We start from the raw sequence: 15,036 nt of genomic DNA on the forward strand, positions 1-15,036 counted from the left end.
ATGCCAAATCTGCAAAATATAAAGTACCTCGGGATTCAGATGTTACAACTCTTCCCCACTAGAATCAGATTTCGTCCCCGAAGTCCACCTCCACAAATAGATCGACGTAATGCTCTTTCATCTCATCATCTGGATCCCACATCCACTCAAAACCTCTTCAGTGCTGCCATTGCACCTTCACCACTTTCACTTCTTCGTTGCACAAAGACTTTATCTTTCTACCAAGAATCGCAATCGGTCTCTCTACATAATTCAGACGCTCATCAACCTGAATGTCATCCACAAGAATCACCGCAAAATCATCGGCTAAACACTTCCGTAACTGAGAGACATCGAAAGTTTTGTGTATCTGACCGAGCTCATGAGGCAGTTCCAATCGGTATGCAACCTTGCCCACCTGGGCAATAATCTTGAAAGGAGCGATAAATCGAGGACCTAGCTTTCCACGCTTCCGAAATCAGATGACACCCTTCCATGGTGACACATTCAAAAGCACTAAATCCCCCACCTGAAACTCGACATCCGAACGACGTCGGTTAACATAACTCTTCTGTCGACTTTGCGCGACCCGCAACCTATCACACACCTGTTGTATCATATCGGTAGTCTTGAGCAGTAGATCAGTACCCCCATGACTCGATGCCCAATCTCGCCCTAACAAACCGGGGTCCCACACCTCCTTCCATATAACATCTCGAAAGGTAGTCAGTCAATACTGGCATGGTAACTATTGTTGTTGGAAACTCGGCCAGTGGAAGATAAGTATCTTCCTATTTCCACATGGAAATGGGCAACGACTACATTTTGTCATGGGGTCTCTGATGTTCGGCCTTGACATGCCGTCATGGCGAGCCTTTAGAAGTGTGTTCACTAGTTTCTACTTTCTAATATGATTTTCAAAAATTACAAAATGTTCGATTCGTAATTCAATGTTTACATATTTCACCCCTCCCATAACAATATATGTATTTCATTTAAACTTGGTTTTTACAATAATATTTTCGGATTATTCCCACCACTTCAATCTATCTCTAGATTGCCAAAAAATTAGTTATAACCGAAAGATGATGATTTATGTACGAAATTTATTAATTTTGGAACACAAGTTCAAGAAAATATGTTGTAGGAGTAAAACTACATACTGATAAATAACAATCGACAATTTTTTAATTTTACTCAGATACACAAATTCAAAATGTAAGATGTGATAATCATGATGCTCAAGAACGTGGCCTTTAAATCATTATTGTTATTCAGTAGAATACATGATTAATTCCAAGATATGTACTAATTCCACTTACCAAAAAACAACCTTATGTTGTCCGCATTAAATCTTCTATAAGCACTTTTCCTTTGCTTGCCAAAGATGCGTAAATGGGTCGACCGAAATAGATCTACTACGAGGGGGAATTGTAGAGTAACAAAAAATGAAATCGGGATAAAAGCTAATCCACATATTGGAGCAAGCATCCATGGTTTTTTATCACAAAAGACCAGGAATAATGTTGCGCTGAAGGCTACCATCATAGCAGTTGTTGAGATCAGTAAGGCACAAATACCAATACGCAATCGTCTTGGAAGACTGACTAGAAAATCTATCTCAGCAAAACGTGCAGTCAGGATGGATAAGAACACAAGTAATGCTGTACTCGATGCAAATAGTGATATTGCATCTGATATTGCAAAAATAGAGAAGGCAATGTCTTTTCTAAACAAAGGAGCGCCTGTTGTTTAATTGGTTCCACCTGGTACTGTAATTGCTGCTGCAAATACAATTGTGGTAATTAGTGCTGCAGTGATGCTGCATGATTCCGCTGTGGTTTTCATCCACTTTTCTCCTTCCTTCACCAAGTTCCCGTGTTCCCTTGTGAACAACATATCTGGTGTCTCCTTAAAAATGTTCTCCCGAGTGATGTATGTAGGAAACACAAGTTTCTTCACCTCCTGAAGAATAAGTTTAACTTGTTTATATTACTATACAAAAAATATTTACATTATGATTTATGATTTATTTAATCTTTACCTCACGCCATTGAAGTTCTCGTTGTAGTTGTAATGCTGCACCTGTTCTACGATTGAGTTCATGTGAAGGAGCCAACTTTCCAGCCAAATGCAAGATATTGTTCTTAGATGAATCAACAATCGTTCTATAAAGATTCTTACGCGCCCCAATGTCATAGATAAGGTTGTAGATTTCAACTGATCGATGTAGAATTGCTAATTGAATGATGTCATATCCACTTTTATTTGTACACTGAATTGCTTCAGGTGATCTGAACAAAATCTCATCAACAACCTTATAAACATTTTGACAGGCGGCCTCAAGAATTGGTCCCGTGTAATAAGGATGATGCGTACCAGAATACTCTAACTTGTCTATTTCATCACATACCAATCTTAGAACCTTTTCTGCTTCTTCCCATTCCTTTTTTTTGTTCTCAATATGCTTAATAGGTGCAACTGCACCAACAAACTTATTACTTGAGCAACTAAAATAAATATTTGGGGGCTATGTTTTTTTTTCATATAATAATTTTTTTAAAGGCTGATTAGTGGTTAGCCATGGGTATTTTAGGAAACATTCTTTTATGAAGTTTTTGTGTTTGTTTAGAATTCAGTTATGATTAGTGTAAATAGGGACCATGTTTAGGTAAAATTTAATTAAGATTTCCAGCAAAAAATGTTGCATTCCAAGCAATAAAAGTTCTTCTTATTTTGTTCTTATTAAACTAGTTTTGTCCCTTATTCTTTCTTTCTCTGTTGCTCGTTTTTCTTAGGTATAAAGGTTAATTCTAACAAAACCAAATTGCAATAAGTGGATAGACTCCACATGCTCTTATTACCTATCACCGATGAGGCCTTCCACAAAAGATAATACGCCATAGCGGATAAGTACCAAACCATTGATATGAGGAAATATGTCAAGGAACCGACAATCGCAGGTATCACAATTAGAACTACAAAAGTAAAAAAACGTTATCAGTAGAATAGAGTTCACTTTGAGTTCAAAATATAATAATAAATCCTTGAGAGGTTAACTGCGCAATATTGGGAGTTTTTCGTCAAAATTAAATATGGAACCGAGTATAAACATCGGGATGATTAGAAATGACCCCAAAACCATTACTGTTGCCTCACATAGTCTTTCCCAGATACCGTCCAAAGCTAAAACAGGAAAACCACAATCAATCACCCTTATAACAAAAATAGAAATAAAAAAATAATACAGAAAACTCTTTACTATTATACATTAAAAACTTACATGGGTAGATAAGTGTTTCCCCGTAGTCTAATCCACTCGGAAAGGTTTTAGCCAGTGCCATGAGTACACCATCAGTTTTCACAACAATTTTAGGAAAATTTTCAATTAATTCTGATGCTAGATCTGCGACAATAATGAATAAAGTTTGATTATTTAATGCAATATGTCTTTGTGTAATAGTATTTATGTGATATTTCGGCTACTCACTGTATTCGTGGGCAGAAATAGCATTAACAAGAAGGTCAACCCCTATTTCATCACTAGGGTGAGGGTGAGGGTGAGGGTGCAAGTGAGCAGTGTCCCGTGAAGGAAAAGAGAGCGACCTGGTTTTGACACCAACATTGGAGGCTTTGAATAAATATCCAATGGTATCAAGATGCATATTTTCATAAGCTTTTTGCAATGGTTCCTCGCATTTATGATTTTTAATGCGCAACAAGCCTTTGTTTTTTTCAACTAAGAGATGTGCTGCATATTTGTTCCCAACAATTGCGGCGATGTGAAGGGCTGTGCTTCCATCGGAACTTCTCCTTTTAAGTACGTCTTCATCTTTTAAATACATAAGTAATTTCCCCACGAATTTGTTATGACCTATTCCAACTGCCAAGTGAAGTATTGTGCTGCCGTCATTGTTGATTGTCACTCTTATTGCATCTTTGTTGTTTATTATGATGCTTTCTGCTTCATTCCAATCCCCCTTCACAGTAGCTTTATGTAACTTCTTGCGTTCGTCTTCCTTTAAGCCTATTATGCTTTCCTTCTCATTCTCTTTTGTTCCTATATTAACCGTGACTGTGTCTTTGTCTTGTGCTTCTGCTTCTGATGTAACCACATCTATGTCTTTAGTTTTTGTTTTTGCTTCTAGTTTTGTTGGACCAAGTTCTGCATAGCATTTTGGAATTCTAGTTATGTAACAAGATGTTTTAAAACATGAACTTTTCTTTATGCACTGTTAATTACAAAATGCTTGATTGGCTAGTAATAAAAATTAATCACCAAAAGGCGCACTTATTGTATGGATATGGTAAGCAAACGGCCAACAAACTGCACCACAAACCTTATATAATGTATTTCATATGTATTATCTGTTAATCTGGTGTATCTCCATTACATGATAAATTCACTCGGAATATATTGGTTAGAATCATTTGGTGGATATTATTGTACATGTTATATATATATATATATATATATATATATATATATATATATATATATATATATATATATAAAAGTCTGTGCCTATTCACACATGATTATTCATATATGAATATGGTGGTTGGCGGTGGAGGTGGTGGTGGCAGTGGAGTTGGTGGGGACATTGGTAATGAGGGAGGTGTTGGTGAGGATGACGGACATTCATATATGAATAAGTATTTATGTATTTATATATAAATAAATATATTTATATATGAATAAGTATATGAATAAATGAATATCTAAGTATATTCATATACAAATAAGTATGTGTCTATTCTCAATTATTATTCATATATGAATATAGCGGTTGATGACGAAAGTGTTGGCAATGACAGGGGTAGCGGTGGTTGTCGCAGTGGTGGTTGCGGTGGTGGTGGTTACGGTGGCGGGAGTGATAAACGCGAGAATATACTTACCTTTATATATATATATATATATATATATATATATATATATATATATATATATATATATATATATATATATATATATATGTCTTTTCTCAAGTGATTATTTATATATTAATATGCCGGTTGGTGGTGGAGGTGGTAGCAGTGGTTGCGGAAGTGTTGGTTGAAGTGGCGGGGGTGGTAAACGCAAGAATATACTCACATTTATATCCACATATAAATAGTACATTCCTCCGTCGCGCCGGTACGAGAGAGGGTATTGTGGCAAAAAGAAATATATAGCCTAGATTTGTTTTCACGTTCTAAATTACATAATTGTTCTTATTTAAACCTAAGTGTTTATGTGTATGTGTGTGTTTGCATATATATATATATATATATATATATATATATATATATATATATATATATATATATATATATATATATATATATATATATATATAGTGGCAAATGAGAACCCCAAAAGGTTAAGAACCCTAAGAACCTCAAACTTTTAATTTAACATTAAAATGAAATCTTAAACTACAAAATTAGATCTGGGCTATTTTTCTTATATCCAAACACTCTCACTCACCTTCAAAAGCTCAAACACAAACCCTCCATCCATCATCATCAACTACCACCATTGCCGCCACCTACTGGCGCCGCCATCGTCACGATCATAGTCCGACCATCTTTTTCTCTTCGTTTTTTTGGTGAAACACCACTAGATCTGCATCAGATATGGTGTGTTTGATGAATTTCAAGTCTAGATCTAGACTTTCTGGTTGATTTTCCGGTGTCCAACGATGGGTCCACCATCACATCGGATCTACTCCACCAGCTCCTCCTCCTTTGACCCGCTATGCTAGATCTACTAGCTCCGCCGAACTGTGAGATCTACGATTTTTGCCACCACCGATGTTCAGAATTGTGAGCTCCGGTGACACATCTTCATCTTACCTCCATTTTTTTCTCTCGATCTCCATGAAAGACCATCAGATCTGGTCCAATAACTCCTCTACTAACCGTCGATGTATGTTGTCAACCTCCAAAATCCTTTGTTTTCATCATATCTGAAGCGGTTCAGTCTAGATTTACTATCTCCGACTACAGATCTATGATTTTCGCTTATAGATCCATAATTTATGCCTCTAGATCTACGAGCTTCGACGAGATTGATGGACTAGATCTAAGATCGATGTAACCTGCTACTACAGTTACTGCCTTACCACTCCGGTGAAGCACCACCAACCGACCTCTACCTCTTTCTCTCTAATCTTTAGTAAAACAACACCATATTTGTATAAGATATTTCGATTTTTTATTTGATTGTTTTTTCTTATGTTAAATTGTGAATTTGATGTTTTAATTCCTCTTCTGTTGTTTACTATTGTTAATATTTGTGTTAACAACTATTAAGTTGTGAATTCATTATTATTAAGTTGTAAATTCATTGTTATTAAGTTATGAATCCAAGTTTGTTTTCTTATTTGTTATAATATTTGCATAAAATATTAAGTTGTAAATCCACTGTTAGTAAGTTGTGAATGCATGATTTTTTTATAAGTATTAAGTTGTGAATGCATGATCTTTTATAAGTTTTAGTTGTGATTAAATGAATTTTTTATAAGTTTTAAGCAGTAAATGCATGAATTTTTATAAATTTAGTAATGTTTTTTTTATTATATTCTTTTCTCAAATAATGTAAATTTAGGTTTTTTAAGGTGTGAATTGTGATAAGTGTCTGAACTGATATCTAATACAACCTACAAGGCTCCAAACATCACCGGATGTAACATGTGAATGTATTTTATTAAACTGTGAATTTGTGCATTAAATTATGAATTAAATGTATTAAGCTGTAAATTGGTTGAATTAAACTGTGATTTTTTATGAATTTTGTGTTAAAATATGAATGTTTGCATTAATTTTCTTGTTAGCATGTTTTTGAGGCATTAATATGTAAGAATGCATTAGTTTTTATAACTGTTGCACATATCTCAAAAATAATGAATTCATAGGTTTATTAAACTGTGAATATAATATTTAAGCTGATAAGACATTATTATGCATTTTATTAAACTGTAAATTTGTGTATTAAACTGTGAATTAAATGTATTAAGCTATAAATTGATTGTATTAAACTGTGATTTTTTTAATGAATTTTGTGTTAAAATATGAATGTTTGTGTTAATTTTTTTGTTAGTATTTTTTTCTAGTATAAATATATAAAAATGTATTAGTTTGTATAATTGTTGCACAAAACTCTAAATTAGTGAATTAATATGTTTATTAAACTATGAATATAATATTTAAGCTAACAATGCGTTATTATATATACATATTTGATTTAGAAGAAATGAATGTTGCGATGTTGACATAGCTGGTTGATGTCAGTGTGTGGTAGTTGGTGGTGGTGGTAGAGTTTGAATTTTAAGTTGTGAATTTTATCTACTAAACTATAATGGATTGTATTAAGTTTTGTATTCTATATAATTTTTGTGTTAAAATATGAATCGCTGTATGAATGAATATATTATATTGTAAAAATTACAATTTTTCCATTTGCGTACCAAAAAGACAAAAAAAAAAGGATTTTAACATGTTTAATAAGTGTGTCATGTACATATTTATTAATTAACGAAGGTTCTTCGGGTTCTTAATTTTTTGTGGTTTTCATTTAAACCACTTGCTATATATATAATACGAGTATCATGTACATATTTATTAATTAACGAAGGTTCTTGGGTACTTAATTTTTTTTTTGGTTTTCATTTAAACCACTTCCTAGGACCTACCTTTTTTTCTTTTTTAATACAACAATTATATATAAAAAAACATAAGGAAATACCTTATTTCTGCCAAAATACCTACATTTTCATATTTTTTTCCGTTTTATTTATATAAGGAACCATGTTGATTTTAGTTCTAGATTCGTCATTTTATATATATATATATATATATATATATATATATATATATATATATATATATATATATATATATATATATAGAGAGAGAGAGAGAGAGAGAGAGCTAGGTTCATTTGTTTAAACTAAGTATTGTATTATTGTATGCATAAATGTGGGCCAATCAAAATTTAAAATATAAATAAATAATTAAATAAATAAATAAGGGTAATTAGGTAATTTTATAAACAATTTCCCTAAATAATTTCCTATAATTATGCTAGTTGATTTTAACCTAATTTATTCCCTTTTAATTACCACCGACGTCACTTTGTAAAACCTTACGGATTCGATCGAAAGGGAACAAGATCGAAGGAATCAGAAACCCCTCCTTCTTCTCCTTCGCCCCATTCACCTGCTGCGACGCTATCGCTGTCTCCGGGGCTTGACAAGGCCGAAGCATCGATGACGTGTAGAAGCAACGAAGGTTCAATTGTTCTTCGCTGGCTGTGAGATGCGAAGGAAGGAGGTCCGATGGCTGCTGATCTTATCGATTCGCAGTCGGTGATGGCCTCCAGGGTTCGACTTAGGCCGAAGAAGAGGAAGGGGAAAGAAGCAGAGACGCTTCTATGGGGTTGGGGAAAGGGAGTGAGAAGCAAGGGGGAAGAGAAAGGTGCGTGGGGTTGGACGATAAGCCACAACAGCTTCGGTAAGGGGTTCGGTGGTAGCTGCTCGACAGGAGAAAAACAGATGTGCGAGAGGTGTTGCTCTGAATCGATAACAGGTAAGTGCCTTGTCGTTTCTTGTTCACTCTTTTCTTTTTGTTTTGACAAAAGCTAACGAAGGAGGATGAAAGCAGGTAAAAAAAACGATCCACTGATGTGTTTGGCTTTGATTTTTGATAGGAGAAGGAGAGGGAAGAACAAAGGAGGTTTGATACTCCTTTTGCTAATGAAGGAGGATGAAAGCAAGCCCATGGATGATGGAGCCCAAGGATGCAAGAGCCATTAGAGTGTAATCCAGTGCATCTGCATAAGTTAAAAGCTTGGTGAATGGCAATGGCTGATCGTTCAAGATCTCTTTTTCGTCATCTACTAATTCAAAATGGGTTGTTTGCTCTCTTGATTCAATGGATGATATTGGTGAGATTCCAATTCTGTTGGAATGGAATGACGAATTCCAATTCTGTTGGAATCACAGAAGTTGATGCTTGAAGAACGGACCACAAAATTGAAACGGACCACAATATTCTTTTAGAATGTATTAGTTGTTGTTAGATTTTGATGTTTTCTTTCCGGTTTTGATTGTTTTTTAAGTTTTATTCTTTAACAATAAATGTAATTATTAACAAGTTTTACCCGTATTCTATAAGAAATAATGTATTTTTTGTTTTTATTCTTCTAATGATTGTTCAAGAATTTGTTATTCTGCAAGAAGTTTTTAAATTCATGATCAAGAAATAGGTTCAAGAATATTTTTATTATTTATGGTTCAAGAATATTTTTAATTTTGAATATACTCATAAACATATTCTGTCAGAATGTCCGAATTAAAATAATTATAATTCTTAAAATCGGATTTTTAAAATTAATAGAATCTATGATCCCTTAAAAAATGCAATTTTCCTTTATTAAATCTATGTTAATTGACTAAAATACCCTTCTAGTTAAACTAGATGATATTTTTCGATTATTTTTAATTCAATAATATGTATTAATCACTTTCTTAAAATAAGTAAAATGATTGACCCATATTTATACATACAATAACACAATAATTAGTTTGAATAGAATAACATATATATATATATATATATATATATATATATATATATATATATATATATATATATATATATATATATATACACATCGAGTGAGAGAGATGAGATTTATAAGGATATATAGCTCAAAACTTGTTGGATTAAGAAAATGAAGATACAATCAAGTTGCGATTGCTCATTGTTGGGATTTTTTTAGATTATCAACATATACCTTGTTGAGGACTCATAGTTGCATCATAGAAGGTTTTCAGTTTGTCCCAAACATCTTTGGCCGAAATGATATCAATTACAGCACCAAGTACATTTTCGCTAACAGAACCGAAGATCCAACTTTTGAGAAGACTATCGTATTGGTTCATAGTCACATTGCTTGAAACTCTTGGACCGGCAATTGTGTCATCCACGAGGCCAACCATATTGTGACTGTTCATGAGACAAAGCATCTGTGTCTTCCATAGATGGTAGTTGCGGTCACTAGAAAGCTTAACAGAAACAAAGTTTGAAATGTTCGCAATTGATGCGTACAAGTAGTCAAGGTCTTGTATTGTCGCTGAAGCATAAGGAGGAGAAGGTGGAGGAGGGTTTGATGAGCTTGCCATTTGAACGAAGTATTGATAGGTGGATGGAGAATAGCCTAATAGGTATAATAAAGACCGGCCGATATTTCCACATTCAAGATTGTGATAAACCAATCAGAGAATTCTAGTGGCAGCGAGATGATCAGGTCCATCCCATGTACCTTCAAATTCATGAACCAACAAAGCACCATGAACATATATGTTTGATCTAAATTTCCGTTTATACACCTTGGTTTTACAAAATGTTTCTCGTTATGGTCTTTTTCAAAATATTATATTATGCCCTTGTTCTTTCAATTTTTTTTAAAAGGATATTCCTGTTTTTTATGGGCTTCACCATTTGGTGAAAGATATGTCTAACGAAAGATAGTCTTGACAAATAACATTTTAAAAAAGTTTGTGTTGATGTTCAAAATTATATCAATATCGAATATCATTAAATATTATTTATATTAAAAAAAATTTGAACAGGAAATATAATTTATTCGTAACATAGCACAAAAATTCATCCATATTCATGATTAAACTTGAACTCTCGATCTCAAAAAGAGATGATGACAACATCTAATATTGTTAGGCTAAGAGCCTTTTGGTATTGATTAAACTTGAAGGGTGATACATTTATATTTTACATTAAAAATATCATTAATTTAATTTAATTTGAACTTTGAAAGCTAGCCACCATTTTAATTGTAGTTTTTTAGACAAAACTTCATAAATGGCTCTTATGGTTTTGTAAAATTTGGGTTTTAATCTTTAATTTTTTTTTATTATTATTATTATGTTAAGGATTGTTCTTGTGGTTTTAGAACTTTTCATAGACAGCCTTCATGACTAACATCATCGATTTTAATCTGGTTTGTCCCCGTTGACATCCTTACCTCCACCCATGCCATTTAACACCATCGTCACCTTCATTCAAATTCAATGCTATTGTCACTAACACTACCATCAAACAACACTGCCATCAAAACCCACCACCAACGACCATCCGATGCTACTGCCACCAACACTTGCATTATAATATATATATATATATATATATATATATATATATATATATATATATATATATATATGTGTGTGTGAATTTGAAGTTTTATTAAAAATGTTATTGCATTATTAATTATGAAAAAAAGTATATTAAAAAATTTAATATATTTGAAATAATTATTATATTTAAAATATAACAGTGTAATTAAATAAACTTAAAATATATAAACTCAACGTTAGATTAAATTAAATAAATTAGATATGCACTAACTAAACGTGAAGGTTCAAATATGTTAAACGAAACGTTCGCTCTAGTGCTTATAAACTAATAAATAAAGTTACTTCAAATTTAGAGTAATACTATTAAAATTTTATTTTTAAAATATGAAATATAGTTGAGTTGAAGAGCATTTACTCTCTTTTAGATTCTAAAAATAGAATATAGGATAGACCCGCGTTAAAACTTTTTCTCAAGATATTTTTCAAACTGTTGTGCTCCTTGATCTAATGATCTCAATGTTTTGTTGGAGATGCCCTAATGGTTTTAAGAGAAAAAAGAAGAAGAAAGAAAATAAGAAAGAAAAAAAGATCAAGCTTGCAACGTTCCAAACCATATGTGTTAAGGGTTTAACATGTTTTTCATTTTTGTCCTGAAAGTTAGACATACTACAAAGAACAAGGACCAATTATACATACTTTTCTAATTTTATTTCATATAGTAGATCATAGTTGGCATCCAATCAACATGCTGTTTTGGTTAAGATATTTATGTTTTGGTGAAGATATTTATGTACATGATGTTTATATCGATCGACGCATTGGTCCTGTCATCCGGGGGTGTTTGAAGATTTGTTTGTAGTATTGTTTAAAATATTGTATTCACTTTTATTGTAATCGTGAACGTCTATATCTTTGCTAGCACCCAACTAAGTTTTTTGTTTTTTAATATATTCCTTTGTTGCCGTTCAAAAAAGAGTATGTATGCAACTATGCATTATGTTATGCCGTCGTCTATAACGTTATGAGTAAATTATATAAAGGTCATCTATTCATAACCCTCTCAAGGAAAGTTAAATAAATTAACCATTATAATAAGTCTTTTAAAGAAAATAATTAATTATTTTTTCAGTTTTTGAAAATTTATCATTTACTCACCAATGTCTCGTTCTGAATGTTTAATGTGAACGTTTCTCAATAAAACATATGTTTTTATGTTCTAATATGGAATATAGTTCACATTAATATGTTTGTTTAGATTTAAGTAAAAACAAATTTTTTTTTCGGAAATCTAGAATTGTTCATCGGATTTCAGACTGTTTTTGAAATTCCGGAGTTGTTTTTATCAACTCCATAATTTCAGTCCGGAATCCCGAAATGTCAATACAAAATGTATTTTTTTGTCAAAAAAAAAATCATTTTGAAATGCTCATTCCAGACTTGGTGACTGTTTTTGCCAAAAACATTTTTTTTTGCCTATTTTCTTCAAATACACATCACATTATGGTTAGATTACTTAATTTCCCTAATCCAAATCTACTTAATGATTCCACCTTCTCTTTTTCCTTAAATAACTATAAATATCACACAATCATTTTACATTTTACCTATAATTATTAAATAATTGCATATCATTTCATTCTCATCAACCTTATAATGGAAAAAAGACTCCTGCCATAAGAAAAAACCAAAAATACCCCCTAAAAATATGGAAAAAGACTCCCGTCATTGACCACTCATGAACAAACCTCAAAATCTCAAGGATTTCAAGCTCCAAAGGATGGTTGAATCCAAGACAAGTGAAATCAATGTATGTAAACAAGTTAAAGGTCTACATGTATGCTTTTCTTTTTCCTACACCTATGCGTGATTTCTATTGGTTTAGAGTAAAAGACTAACAAAATCACCCCTTTCCTCTTCGATGTTATGGAGTGGAGGAATAAGAGTGGTATGTGGTGGTTGTATGGTGGGAATAATGATGTTATAAGTTGAAAAACATTGAACGTGATAGGAGTAAAAAATGAAGAAATTAGGGTGTAAGCATTTTTTTTCTAATCTCACAAAAACCAAAATCTCTCTAATCTGATGTTACAGATAAGTGATGTTGATTAACAGTTGGGGGTTTGATTTTGGTGGTGATAGTGTGAGTTGAAGTATATAGGATGGTGTACGTTTTGTGTTTGTGTTTTGATCCAAAACAGATGATGATAATCATGTGTTTTGATCCAAAACAGATGATAATCAGAATTAATCTGAAATTAATTTGGTATTAATTGGAATTAATTATAAGTGTAAGGGGTGAATTGTAATTGTTCAATAGTTGAAAAAAAGGCAATTCTAGAAGCATCATGATATGTACTGTTTTGTGGAGTTCCTTAGGGTTTCCAGAAGCCTCCTGGATGATAATAAGGAAATGATTTGAATTTGGATTAAATATATTATTTAATCATTCAAATTTTACTTTGTCCGTAAGTTACCTAAACTATAAATAGGACCCATTCAGATCTCAAATTCGTTCATACTCTTCCTCAGAAGATACTCTAGCCAAAAATCTCTTCCTTCCTCTCTTCTCTTGTCTTCAAGTTCTAGGGTTTGGGAGTGACCTATTAGATGCATCATACTTTTGGTGCTAGGCTTTCCAAGACCTACACTACAAGGAGATTGAAGTGATTTGTTTACTACATCAAATCAAAATGTATGTAACTCTATACTTGGTAATTTCGAATTACACTGGGGTTATGCTAGGTTTAGTTGTTCATTGTATGTTGTTATCAAAGTGTATGACATAGACCTTTTATAGGATGCATGTACTCTATTAAATGTTAATTGTTTTCCACATTGTACAATTTTGTTTCCTATAAAACCCATCAGAAGTTTCATATGGCTTATTTTATAATTGTATGGATTTTTTTTTGATTTATTGGTCTGTAATAAGATAGAATTACATATGGTGAACTTTATAATGAAATTCCAGATGATGGTAAATGGTGAAAGGAAAAAGAAGAAGAAGAAAAAAAAAGGGAGAGGGGGGGACCCTATGTAACACCCAGACATCAGGTATTTTCCTTTGTGACCAAAAAGTATATTTATGTTGCAAAATTGGTCCTTATGCTAAGCGTACTTGGGGCGTACGCTTGGCGTAGATCATTTAAATGGGCCACGTGTGATGGAAAACGTAGATTACAAAACAATGTTATAAGCGGAAAAACATTTAACTATTAAATGATTAGGACACATGCAACCTAAGGAGGATCTATTTCTTTCACATAAATATAACATACTATAAACTACCAGACTATAAAATTTTCCTAATGAAATCTGAATTCATGAGGAAGATTACATACCTTGTTTATTGTTGTAGTAAACAATCAAGAATCCTTTCTTCAAAGCTTTTGGAAGCTAGCACCACAAGTGTCGTGCCTCTGATGGGTCACACTCAACCCTAGCAACTAGGATACTTGAAGAGAGAGGAGAGAGGTGAGTGTAATTTCGAATTTCTCTATCTACGAATGAGTGGCCGAAAATTGAAGGCTAAACTTGGAAACCTAGATAACCCTAAAAATAAATATAATAATATTTATTCAAATTGGTAACTATTCAGTTTCTTACTTATCAAGGAATATTCCAGATGCCCTGGAATACCCTACTTTCATCCACCTCCTTCCAATGACGGTTATAGACTCTTTCTTGTTCAACTATTGAACAATTACACTTTAACCCTTGCACTTTTAATTAATACAATTAATCCCAAAATTAATCTAATTAATTTATGATTAATTATTAATTAAATATTACTATTTCTAATTAATATATTACATTCATAATATATTAATCAATTCATTTATTATTATTTATTAGTCATATACTAAATCAATAACTCATTCTCTCTCTCTCTCTCTCTCTCTCTCTCTCTAAAAGT

General features: G+C 32.4%; 1 protein-coding gene across 1 annotated transcript; it reads right to left on the reverse strand.

Moving 5' to 3' along the window:
- Positions 1 to 1,731: 1,731 nt before the first annotated feature.
- LOC145126963 (uncharacterized) lies at positions 1,732 to 5,526 on the reverse strand. The gene is made up of 7 exons (XM_079062227.1): positions 5,496 to 5,526; positions 3,470 to 4,144; positions 3,263 to 3,385; positions 3,157 to 3,165; positions 2,844 to 2,957; positions 2,024 to 2,460; positions 1,732 to 1,944 (listed from the first exon to the last, which is right to left on the reverse strand). Exons 1-7 carry the CDS (start codon positions 5,524 to 5,526, stop codon positions 1,732 to 1,734), a joined length of 1,602 nt encoding a protein of 533 aa, XP_078918353.1.
- Positions 5,527 to 15,036: the final 9,510 nt, after the last annotated feature.

This window comes from Lactuca virosa, chromosome 7 (assembly GCF_052849685.1).
Source record: "Lactuca virosa cultivar CGN04683 chromosome 7, Lactuca_virosa_CGN04683_v6, whole genome shotgun sequence".
Classification (NCBI taxonomy): domain Eukaryota; kingdom Viridiplantae; phylum Streptophyta; class Magnoliopsida; order Asterales; family Asteraceae; genus Lactuca; species Lactuca virosa.